Source organism: Bubalus bubalis, chromosome 20 (assembly GCF_019923935.1).
Source record: "Bubalus bubalis isolate 160015118507 breed Murrah chromosome 20, NDDB_SH_1, whole genome shotgun sequence".
Lineage (NCBI taxonomy): Eukaryota > Metazoa > Chordata > Mammalia > Artiodactyla > Bovidae > Bubalus > Bubalus bubalis.
In genome coordinates, this window is record NC_059176.1 from 9,171,990 (window position 1) to 9,184,618 (window position 12,629).

A 12,629-nucleotide genomic window follows, 5' to 3' on the forward strand; every position below is an offset into this window, starting at 1 on the left:
TCCTCTAACTTCGAGTAAGGGCCTTACTGATTCCGGATAAGAGATTGGTTCAGGAACAGGCAAGTGACTCAGCTCCAGACAGTGAGTGTGGGGTACTGCTGGAAAGTTCACCCTCCTTTCTATAAGAACTTCTGAAAGTTTTCTTCATCAGGGTGTGGCTGTGTAGGTGAGCAGAACCCTGGAATGCTGTAGCCTTGCTGCCAACCTGAGGAATGAAATCACCCTCAGAGAAAGACAGAGCCAAGGAAAGGGCTGAAAAGGGGCTACCATCCCTGGATCATGCCAGGCCTGAAGCAGGTTCTTCCTTGAGACCACCAGCTACATAAGCTAATGAATGTCCTTAATGAATAAGCCAGTTTACATCACCCCTTTCCCAATATGACTCGAAACCCCAAATAGTCCAAACAGATACAGACAGCGAGGCCCCTAATACAAAGCAGGGCAGAGTGGTTTTGTTGAGGAGTGTGAGAGACTTCGTTTTGGGTATGATGATGTAAAAGTGCTGCCGGACATCTGGGGAGGGGCTACAAAGCAGTTGGATGTGTGCTCAGTCAGCAGGGCTGGGGAGGGATCAGAAAGGCATTGTCTTGAAGCTGAAGCTACAGGACTGGATAAGAGTTAGGAAGAATGCCTGTTAGGAGAGGGGAGGGAGCTCTGGAAAAAAACATTTAAAGAGAAGGAGCGGATGCACGTGGACAGTCAGCCAGGTGCTGCTGCGGGGAAGTGGGGAAGAGAGACCATGGCCAGGATACCTCCTGTGAAGGGGTGTGGGCTGGAGAGTGCAGGAGTGAGGCCTGTGAGGGTGCTGAGCCCTCTCCCAAGTCCAGTGGTGGCAGGGCCAGGGCAGAGAAAGAGGCAGGAGGGGTGTGTGTGTATGTTTCCCAGTGGGAAGATGTCAGCATATGTGGAGGTGGAAAGAAAGAAGTGGCAAGTGAAGACATAGAAGAGGGCTTCCCTGGTGGTCCAGGGCTTCAGACTCTGCTCTGCAAGGCAAGGGACACCGGTTAGATCCCTGGCCTGGAAGAGCCCACATGCCTCGGGGCAACAAAGTCTGTGCATCACGGCTACTGAGCCAGCACTCTAGAGCCCAAGAGTCGCAACTACTCAGCCTGCACACCCAGAGCCTGTGCTCTGCAACAAGAGAAGCCACTGCAAAGAGAAGCCTGAGCAACTAGAGAGAGCTGCAACTAGAGAAAGCCTGTGCTTAGCAAGGAAGACTCACCACGGCCAAAAATAAACTAAATAAATCTTTTAAAAAAGAAAGAGCCAGAGAGGGTAAAAAGGGGTAAGTGGTGAAGTTCCCAAAGTTGGTGGGAGGGGATGCATTCATTCAGTTATGAGTACTTATTAAGGGCCACTGCTGTCTGTCACCATTCATGGATACACATGAGAATAAATGGGGCGCTGTGTCCACTTTCAAGGAACAGATAGTCACAGTCAGTGTAATCCACAATAGACACATAATAACAACGGGGTGTAAAAAGTGTAAAAGGATCTAGACAGGCAAAGAGCTCAGAATCTATACTAGGAGTGGGGAATCATGAAGGGCTTCCTGGAGGAGACAACATTCTGTGTTAAAGCATGAAGGATATATAGGGAGGGAAGTGGGAAGCCTATTCCAGGGCTCAGAATGTGCAAAGCTGTCCCTTAGGATCTGGAGAATGGCAGGCAGGGTGATCGGAGAGGTTAGCCTGGGAGGGCTGCCTTCCCTGGAGGTACTTAAATGTCTCAGGATGAGGGTTGTATAGACTCTGTTTTTTGAAGGCAGCACTACTTGTCAATAAGACAGCAATGTAATGGTATGTTGCTCTCCAGTGGCTTATTACCAAAGGAGGTGTCTTTCACAAATAACACCCTTCATGGTCCAGAGTCATGTTAGGGTGAGGCAGGGCAGAATGCATTTTAAACACAGGATAGAGAATTTTATGAGTCTGAAAGTTCAAGTGAGATCCACAGCTTCTAACCTTCTAAGAATATCTCATTTATATCATTTAAGTTCTTTGCTGCTTTTTCCTGGAGGAGGGGGGAGGAAGGGGGTGCTCCCTGCAGCTTGCCAGCCCAGGAATGGAAGCTGTGCCTCCTGCAGAGGAAGCTCGGAGAGTCTTAACTACTGGACCACCAGGAAGTCCCTGCAGGCAAACCTTTGAAGTGGAGAGATGAGAGGTGTTAGTCTCCATCACAGGGAGACCTACTCCCACCTTTCCCACGGTCTCACGTTGGCAGGAGAGAGGAGATGAGAAGCAAACACATTGTCAGGGCATTTGAGCAGAGGGTGGTGCTTTCCTTTGTCCCCTCTTAGCAGCCCTCCTGGACTTACACAGTAGGTCTCCACAGCAAACTCGGGTCGGGGGACGTCCAGCTTGGAAACTGTGCCCACGATCTGGAACGTGCCTTCCTTCAGTTTGGCCATGGAGGCTTCTGGCATCGCTGATTTATTTTCATCGTCCTCTTCCTCCTCCTCCAAAATTTCTTCAAGTGAAGCCCCGACGACACAGTTAGAAAGAAACTGCAACAAAGAGAAATTTCCTGAACACTAAGAACAGCTCAGAATGGAACCAGTATGAATGATGATTCTAAAAGGTGACCTTTATTGGGGCTTGATAGTGGTTCCACTTGTGCAAAGCTAGAGTTTTTGACACTGGTATCTCACTGAAACTGGTTTAATTCCCACAAGAATACAGTGAAACAGGTACTATATTATGAGTCCCCATTTTATAGGCAGGGAACTCAGGCTCAGAGAGCTTTAAGAGCTCATTAATGACATATTTAAAATTTTTTAAAAATTTATTTGACTGGGTTAGGATCTTCAGTTGCAGCATGCAGGATCTAGTTCCCTGACCAGGGATAAACTCCAGGGAACCTGCATTGGGAGCACGGAGTCTTAACCACCAGACCACCAGGAAAGTCCCTCATTAATGATATTATCCTGCACTAGCAAAAGGCAGAGCTGGGCCAAATTCACCATGATGGTTTTGTCTAACAGAAATGTAGACACGTGATGGGATCTGCTTAGGGAACTCAAATTTGCTAGTAGCCACATTAATAAAAATAAAAAGAAACAGGTGAATGTAGGTAATGCTTAAATTTTAAAAGAATTTAGGTATGTTTTAACCCAAGGTATCCAAGTTATTATCAGTTTAACATACCAATATACACATTACTGAGATATTATATATTCTTTATTTCCCACAGTAAGTATTTGAGATTTGATGTGTATTTTACTCTTACAGCACAGATCCATTTAGACAGATACGTGTAAACATCCAACAACCACATGTGGCCAGTGGCTATGAATAACGAAATAGAAGGAGGCTGGCAAAGTTTCTTTTCTTGTGTTTATAAAAGCTATCTTTGTGAGTGGTTTATGCAATGTTCATGAGTTTCATATATAAATAGAACTAATTTTAATTTATAGATTAAACATACAATTCTTAGATTAAACATATGTAAATAATCATGATGATATTACTTCTTGGGAGTAAAAACATTACAAAACCAAAGAAACAAAAAGTCCTTCCCCACTTATTTTGATTAAAAAAAACAAAAACAGTCCAAGTTAGTAGGCAAGATGTCAGGTTCAATCTCTTATTGGAATATATTTTTCCCAAATATGACATATATATTTTTGTTTACCTCTCAAACATACATCTTCAATTTTATTATCCCATTTCACAGACGAGGAGACTGAGGCCTAGCAGTAAGCAATTTGCCCAAGATTGCATGGGGAGGGAGGGGTTATGCCAGATCTTCTGATATGATATTCAAAGTTGCACGGTTGCCACACGGCCCCTTTGTAGACTGGAGAAGGGGCTGGGGTGCATGGTCTAACTGAGGTCAGGAGACATGGTTTCCATGCTTTTTTTTTTTTAACGCTTTATATTTCTACTCCCATGTTGCTTAGTGCAGACAACGCAATTACTTGTAATTTGAGAAAGTCAAGTCCTGCTTTGTTTAGGAATAACCAGAAAATTCTGTTATTGATCAGCTTTTGTAAAAATCTCTACAAACTAAAAGTTTTATTATAAAAATATGCTGTTGTAAAAAATAATCAGTGATCAAAATGGGGTAAAGTAAAAGGTTAAATTCTCTTCCCTCCCTCCCTCCTAATTTCAATCATGTCACCTTTATTTTTAAGTACTCCAGTGGCTATCATTGTATTTAGAACATAAACTAAATTCCTGACAAAAGCCCCACAAGATCTTAGTCTTTATGCTTGACTTTGCTTCACTGGGGCTTCCCTGGTGGCTCAGCTGGTAAAGAATCTGCCTGCAGTGTGGGAGACCTGGGTTCAATCCCTGGGTTGGGAAGATCCCCTGGAGAAGGGAAAGGCTACCCACTCCAGTATTCTGGCCTGGAGAATTCCATGGACTGTATAGTCCATGGGGTCGCAAAGAGTCGAACACGACAGTGACTTTCACTTGCTTCATTGAGCTTCCCTGAGACTCAGTGGGTAAAGGATCTGCCTGCAATGCAGGAGACACAGGAGACCCTGGTTTGATCCCTGGGATGGGAAGATCCCCTGGAGGAGGAAATGGCAACCCACTCTAGTATTCTTGCCTGAAAAATCCCATGGACAGAGGAGCCTGACAGGTATAGGCCAAAGGGTCACAGAAGAGTTGGACGTGACTAAGCACACACACTTTGTGAATTTACACAGCAAATACTGATGAAGTGCTGGCTTTGTGTCAGGCACTGTTGAGTTGCTGAGCAGGGCCACCTTCTGACTTTCCTCCATAAAATATATTATTAATAAAAATGAAACTTTACGACTGTATTTCTATAAACACATACAATCTTTGTTGCTAAATTTTAAATTTGCTTCCTTCCAATTTTTTTTTTTTGCTTCCTTCCAAATTTAAGAGAAATTAAAACATGTTTATGGGCCCCAAAGTCCCATGGGTCCCAGACACGGTGACTGCTGTCCCCTGGGGCCCCTGATTCACTGCAGCCTCGCCACTTTGTCCTCTGCAACTTTTGCTGTGCCCTGTGGGAGCTAGTTCCTCAGGCTAGACCTTCATTCTGTACATGTCAGATTAAATGTCACCTCTCAAGAGTGCCCTTCATGCAACTCTATTTAAAGCAGCCACCCTCTCCTCCATAAGTCCACAATGTCTATTCTCTTTCCTGCAGAGTACTTAGTAGGGATTGAAATATCTTGTTTATGTTAAAAATTATTTATTGTCTATCTTATTCCAGAGAGGAAGGAGCCTCAAGGGCAAAAACTTTGTTGGGTCTTATTAACTGTGAATGCCATTTAGTAGGATGTAATGAATAAATGCAGATGACACCACCCTTATGGCAGAAAGTGAAGAGGAACTAAAAAGCCTCTTGATGAAAGTGAAAGTGGAGAGTGAAAAAGTTGGCTTAAAGCTCAACATTCAGAAAATGAAGATCATGGCATCTGGTCCCATCACTTCATGGGAAATAGATGGGGAAACAGTGGAAACAGTGTCAGACTTTATTTTTTGGGGCTCCAAAATCACTGCAGATGGTGACTGCAGCCATGAAATTAAAAGACGCTTACTCCTTGGAAGGAAAGTTATGACCAATCTAGATAGCATATTCAAAAGCAGAGACATTACTTTGCCAACAAAGGTCCGTCTAGTCAAGGCTATGGTTTTTCCTGTGGTCATGTATAGACATGAGAGTTGGACTGTGAAGAAAGCTGAGCGCCAAAGAATTGATGCTTTTGAACTGTGGTGTTGGAGAAGACTCTTGAGAGTCCCTTGGACTGCAAGGAGATCCAACCAGTCCATTCTGTAGGAGATCAGCACTGGGATTTCTTTGGAAGATCAGATCAGATCAAATCAGTTGCTCAGTCGTGTTCGACTCTTTGCTACCCCATGAATCACAGCACGCCAGGCCTCCCTGTCCATCACCAACTCCCGGAGTTCACTCAGACTCACATCCATCGAGTCGGTGATGCCATCCAGCCATCTCATCCTCTGTCGTCCCCTTCTCCTCCTGCCCCCAATCCTTCCCAGCATCAGAGTCTTTTCCAATGAGTCAACTCTTTGCATGAGGTGGCCAAAGTACTGGAGTTTCAGCTTTAGCATCATTCCTTCCAAAGAAATCCCAGGGCTGATCTCCTTCAGAATGGACTGGTTAGATCTCCTTGCAGTGCAAGGGACTCTCAAGAGTCTTCTCCAACACCACAGTTCAAAAGCATCAATTCTTCGGCGCTCAGCCTTCTTCACAGTCCAACTCTCACATGGATATATGACCACAGGAAAAACCATAGCCTTGACTAGACGAACCTTTGTTGGCACAGTAATGTCTCTGCTTTTGAATATGCTATCTAGGTTGGTCATAGCTTTCCTTCCAAGGAGTAAGCATCTTTTAATTTTATGGCTGCAGTCACCATCTGCAGTGATTTTGGAGCCCAAAAAAATAAAGTCTGACACTGTTTCCACTGTTTCCCCATCTATTTCCCATGAAGTGGTGGGACCGGATGCCGTGATCTTCATTTTCTGAATGTTGAGCTTTAAGTCAACTGTTTCACTCTCCACTTTCACCCTCATCAAGAGGCCTTTGAGTTCCTCTTCACTTTCTGCCATAAGGGTGGTGTCATCTGCATAGCTGAGGTTATTGATATTTCTCCCGGCAATCTTGATTCCAGCTTGTGCTTCTTCCAGTCCAGCGTTTCTCATGATGTACTCTGCATATAAGTTAAATAAACAGGGTGACAATATACAGCCTTGACGAACTCCTTTTCCTATTTGGAACCAGTCTGTTGTTCCATGTCCAGTTCTAACTGTTGCTTCCTGACCTGTGTAAAAATTTCTCAAGAGGCAGATCAGGTGGTCTGGTATTCCCATCTCTTTCAGAATTTTCCACAGTTTATTGTGATCTACACAGTCAAAGGCTTTGGCATAGTCAAGAAAGCAGAAATAGATGTCTTTCTGGAACTCTCTTGCTTTTTCCATGATCCAGAGTATGTTGGCAATTTGATCTCTGGTTCCTCAGCCTTTTCTAAAACCAGCTTGAACATCTAGAAGTTCACGGTTCACATATTGCTGAAGCCTGGCTTGGAGAATTTTGAGCATTACTTTACTAGTGTGTGAGATGAGTGCAATTGTGCGGTAGTTTGAGCATTCTTTGGCATTGCCTTTCTTTGGGATTGGAATGAAAACTGACCTTTTCCAGTCCTGTGGCCACTGCTGAGTTTTCCAAATTTGCTGGCATATTGAGTGCAGCACTTTCACAGCTTCATCTTTCAGGATTTGGAATAGCTCAACTGGAATTCCATCACCTCCACTAGCTTTGTTCGTAGTGATGCTTTCTAAGGCCCACTTGACTTCACATTCCAGGATGTCTGGCTCTAGGTCAGTGATCACACCATCGTGATTATCTGGGTCATGAAGATCTTTTTTGTACAGTTCTTCTGTGTATTCTTGCCATCTCTTCTTAATATCTTCTGCTTCTGTTAGGTCCATACCATTTCTGTCCTTTATTGAGCCCATCTTTGCATGAAATATTCCTTTGGTATCTCTAATTTTCTTGAAGAGATCTCTAGTCTTTCCCATTCTGTTGTTTTCCTCTATTTCTTTGCATTGATCACTGAAGAAGGCTTTCTTATCTCTTCTTGCTATTCTTTGGAACTCGGCATTCAGATGCTTATATCTTTCTTTTCCTCCTTTGCTTTTCACTTCTCTTCTTTTCACAGCTATTTGTAAGGCCTCCCCAGACAGCCATTTTGCTTTTTTGCATTTCTTTTCCATGGGGATGGTCTTGATCCCTGTCTCCTGTACAATGTCACGAACCTCATTCCATAGTGCATCAGGCACTCTATCTATCAGATCTAGGCCCTTAAATCTATTTCTCACTTCCACTGTATAATCATAAGGGATTTGATTTAGGTCATATCTGAATGGTCTAGTGGTTTTCCCTACTTTCTTCAATTTCAGTCTGAATTTGGCAATAAGGAGTTCATGGTCTGAGCCACAGTCAGCTCCTGGTCTTGTTTTTGCTGACTGTATAGAGCTTCTCCATCTTTGGCTGCAAAGAATATAATCAATCTGATTTCGGTGTTGACCATCTGCTGATGTTCATGTGTAGAGTCTTCTCTTGTGTTGTTGGAAGAGGGTGTTTGTTATGACCAGTGCTTTTTCTTGGCAAAACTCTATTAGTCTTTGTCCTGCTTCATTCCATATTCCGAGGCCAAATTTGCCTGTTACTCCAGGTGTTTCTTGGCTTCCTACTTTTGCATTCCAGTCCCCTATAATGAAAAGGACATCTTTTTTGGGTGGTAGTTCTAAAAGGTCTTGTAGGTCTTCATAGAACCGTTCAACTTCAGCTTCTTCAGCGTTACTGGTTGGGGCATAGACTTGGATTACTGTGATATTGAATGGTTTGCCTTGGAAACGAATAGAGATCATTCTGTCATTTTTGAGATTGCATCCAAGTACTGCATTTCAGACTCTTTTGTTGACCATGATGGCTACTCCATTTCTTCTGAGGGATTCCTGCCCGAAGTAGTAGATATAATGGTCATCTGAGTTAAATTCACCCATTCCAGTCCATTTCAGTTCGCTGATTCCTAGAATGTCGACATTCACTCTTGCCATCTCTTGTTTGACCACTTCCAATTTGCCTTGATTCATGGACCTGACATTCCAGGTTCCTATGAAATATTGCTCTTTACAGCATCGGACCTTGCTTCTATCACCAGTCACATCCACAGCTGGGTATTCTTTTTACTTTGGCTCCATCCCTTCATTCTTTCTGGAGTTATTTCTCCACTGATCTCCAGTAGCATATTGGGCACCTACTGACCTGAGGAGTTTCTCTTTCAGTATCCTATCATTTTGCCTTTTCATACTGTTCATGGGGTTCTCAAGGCAAGAATACTGAAGTGGTTTGCCATTCCCTTCTCCAGTGGACCACATTCTGTCAGATCTCTCCACCATGACCCGCCCGTCTTGGGTTGCCCCACGGGCATGGCTTAGTTTCATTGAGTTAGACAAGGCTGGGGTCCTAGTGTTATTAGATTGACTAGTTTTCTGTGAGTATGGTTTCAGTGTGTTTGCCCTCTGATGCCCTCTTGCAACACCTACCATCTTACTTGGGTTTCCCTTACCTTGGGCATGGGGTATCTCTTCACGGCTGCTCCAGCAAAGCACAGCCATCCCACGTTGAAGGTCAGGAAGGGCAGTGGTGAGGAGATACCCTTCGTTCTTTGGAAGGAATGATGCTAAAGCTGAAACTCCAGTACTTTGGCCGCCTCATGCAAAGAGTTGACTCATTGGAAAAGACTCTGATGCTGGGAGGGATTGGGGGCAGGAGGAGAAGGGGACGACAGAGGATGAGATGGCTGGATGGCATCACTGACTCGATGGACGTGAGTCTGAGTGAACTCCGGGAGCTGGTGATGGACAGGGAGGCCTGGCGTGCTGCGATTCATGGGGTAGCAAAGAGTCGGACATGACTGAGCGACTGAACTGAACTGCACTGAATGAATAAATGAATCCCATCCACTAGAGGTGATAATAGTTAAATGTCCTGTGTATCCTTTGAGACGTTTTCTCTATGTAGATTATCTATCTATCTATCTTCTTTGGGCTTTCTAGGTAGCACAGTGGTAAAGATTGTGCCTGCCAATTGCTGGAGACCGGGGTCTGATCCCTGAATTTGGAAGATCCTCTCCAATAGGCAGATCAGGTGGTCTGGTATTCCCATCTCTTTCAGAATTTTCCACAGTTTATTGTGATCCACAGTCAAAGGCTTTGGCATAGTCAATAAAGCAGAAATAGATGTTTTTCTGGAACTCTCTTGCTTTTTCCATGATCCAGGGGATGTTGGCAATTTGATCTCTGGTTCCTCTGCCTTTTCTAAAACCAGCTTGAACATCAGGAAGTTCACGGTTCACATATTGCTGAAGCCTGGCTTGGAGAATTTTGAGCATTACTTTACTAGCGTATGAGATGAGTGCAATTGTGTGGTAGTTTGAGCATTCTTTGGCATTGCCTTTCTTTGGGATTGGAATGAAAACTGACCTTTTCCAGTCCTGTGGCCACTGCTGAGTTTTCCAAATTTGCTGGCATATTGAGTGCAGCACTTTCACAGCATCATCTTTCAGGATTTGGAATAGTTCAACTGGAATTCCATCATCTCCACTAGCTTTGTTCGTAGTGATGCTTTCTAAGGCCCACTTGACTTCACATTCCAGGATGTCTGGCTCTAGGTCAGTGGTCACACCATTGTGATTATCTGGGTCGTGATTTGTATGCAGGTCAGGAAGCAACAGTTAGAACTGGACATGGAACAACAGACTGGTTCCAAATAGGAAAAGGAGTTCGTCAAGGCTGTATATTGTCACCCTGTTTATTTAACTTATATGCAGAGTACATCATGAGAAACGCTGGACTGGAAGAAACACAAACTGGAATCAAGATTGCCGGGAGAAATATCAATAACCTCAGCTATGCAGATGACACCACCCTTATGGCAGAAAGTGAAGAGGAACTCAAAGGCCTCTTGATGAAAGTGAAAGAGGAGAGTGAAAAAGTTGGCTTAAAGCTCAACATTCAGAAAACGAAGATCATGGCATCCAGTCCCACCACTTCATGGGAAATAGATGGGGAAACAGTGGAAGCAGTGTCAGACTCTATCTTTCTGGGCTCCAAAATCACTACCGATGGTGACTGCAGCCATGAAAATAGAAGAGGCTTACTCCTTGGAAGGAAAGTTATGACCAACCTAGATAGCATATTCAAAAGCAGAGACATTACTGTGCCAACAAAGGTTCGTCTAGTCAAGGCTATGGTTTTTCCTGTGGTCATATATCCATGTGAGAGTTGGACTGTGAAGAAGGCTGAGCGCCGAAGAATTGATGCTTTTGAACTGTGGTGTTGGAGAAGACTCTTGAGAGTCCCTTGCACTGCAAGGAGATCCAACCAGTCCATTCTGAAGGAGATCAGCCCTGGGATTTCTTTGGAAGGAATGATGCTAAAGCTGAAACTCCAGTACTTTGGCCACCTCATGCAAAGAGTTGACTCATTGGAAAAGACTCTGATGCTGGGAAGGATTGGGGGCAGGAGGAGAAGGGGACGACAGAGGATGAGATGGCTGGATGGCATCACCGACTCGATGGATGTGAGTCTGAGTGAACTCCGGGAGTTGGTGATGGACAGGGAGGCCTGGCGTGCTGTGATTCATGGGGTAGCAAAGAGTCGGACACGACTGAGCGACTGATCTGATCTGATCTGATCTGATCTCCAATAGGAAATGGCAACCCATACCAGTTTTCTTGCCTGGGAAATTCCATGGACAAAGGAGGCTGGCGGGCCCCTGACCATGGACAGCTGGCCACGACTGAGCACGCACACACACACATACACATCTTCTCTATATAATTTCATACTACCGTCTTCTCTGGTGGCTCAGTGGTAAAGCATCCGCCTGCCAATGCAGGAGAGGTAGGTCCCATCACTGGATTGGGAAGATTCCCTGTAGAAGGAAATGGCAACCCACTCCAGTATTCTTGCCAGGGAAATCCCATGGACAGAGGAGCCTGGCGGGCTATACAGTCCATGGGGTCGCAAAAAACTGGACATGACTTATCAACTGAACAACAAACACAACCCCTATCTTTTTGATGTTTTGTTACTGCATTTAGTTTTGAACTTTATTCGTCACTTTCCTGCTTGACACTCCTCAGCGGGAGTGGAAAGAGAACCTGGTTAAAAGCCGGAGACCTGAGCCCCCAGCTCGCTAAGTAGCCTTGGGCAAGCCCCCAACTCCTTCCGAGCTTCAGTTTCCGCCCCTAAACAAGGGAGAAACCCGGACTGGACCGGCTATCTCCAAAACCCTGGTCTTCCAGGTCGGGCGCTGGTCTAGCCTGGAGGCGGACTGGGGAGCCGGGGCACTGCCTGTGTCTCGGACGATGGAGGGTCCCTTAGGGGAGACCCTGAAAAAGTCCGCGGTTAAGGTGCAACCGGGTTTGAGGGCCTGGAGCCGGGACTGGGGGAGCTGGGGGCTGGGGTTCAGCTTTGACCCACCGCCGCTTACCTTTCCGATGTTTCTGCTGCTGTATGAGTCCAGCAGGTTTATAAACACCCTCTGGATCCGGATAGCTTTCTCCGCAGGGGCAGCACTTTCCTCTTCTTCAGCCATGGTGGGAGCCGCTCTGGTTGCTAAGGAGAAAGCGTCCCTTTGGTTGCCAAGGAGGTGGGTGGGGCCGCGGCCCTAGAACCGCGGAGCCCCGGCGGCCCTTCGGGGGCGGGGCCTAGGACGCGGGGCGGGGCCTCCGATTTCCCGCGCCCTGAGTTTTCCCCGCCTAGGGCGCACTGCTGGCCCGCCGTGTCCCCGCCCGAGAGCTTGCAGCTGGAGCCCCATTCTGCTCTGCTTCTCGCCGGTGCCGTCGGGCTGTGCGTGCCCTCTGTTCCCTTTCCTCTCTTTCATTTGGAAACTCCAGAAACACGTCCCAGTGACCCCCAGACCCGGAGCACTAAAGATATTGATGAATCTGAGGAGAAGGTAAAAAGCCCGTAGCCTAGGCCTTCCCCGAAATGTTGAAGTGAATTAACATGCCCTTTGTAGGATGGTCTGATCCGGAGGGTTTGACTTAATCCTCTACTGCAAAGGAGGGCTGTTGCCATGGAGTTTCAGGGTTGGGACCCAGGATCCAC

General features: G+C 45.6%; 1 protein-coding gene across 1 annotated transcript in view; it reads right to left on the reverse strand.

Moving 5' to 3' along the window:
- AK7 (adenylate kinase 7) overlaps positions 1-12,142 on the reverse strand; it is a 70,044-nt gene extending 57,902 nt beyond the window's left edge. The window contains exons 1-2 of the mRNA XM_006076924.4: positions 12,010-12,142; positions 2,318-2,506 (exon numbers count right to left, since the gene is read on the reverse strand). Coding sequence (XP_006076986.4) covers positions 2,318-2,506; positions 12,010-12,114 — 294 coding nt within the window. The 5' untranslated portion in view covers positions 12,115-12,142. The remainder of the gene's footprint in view (positions 1-2,317; positions 2,507-12,009) is intronic.
- Between the last annotated feature and the right edge of the window lie 487 nt (positions 12,143-12,629).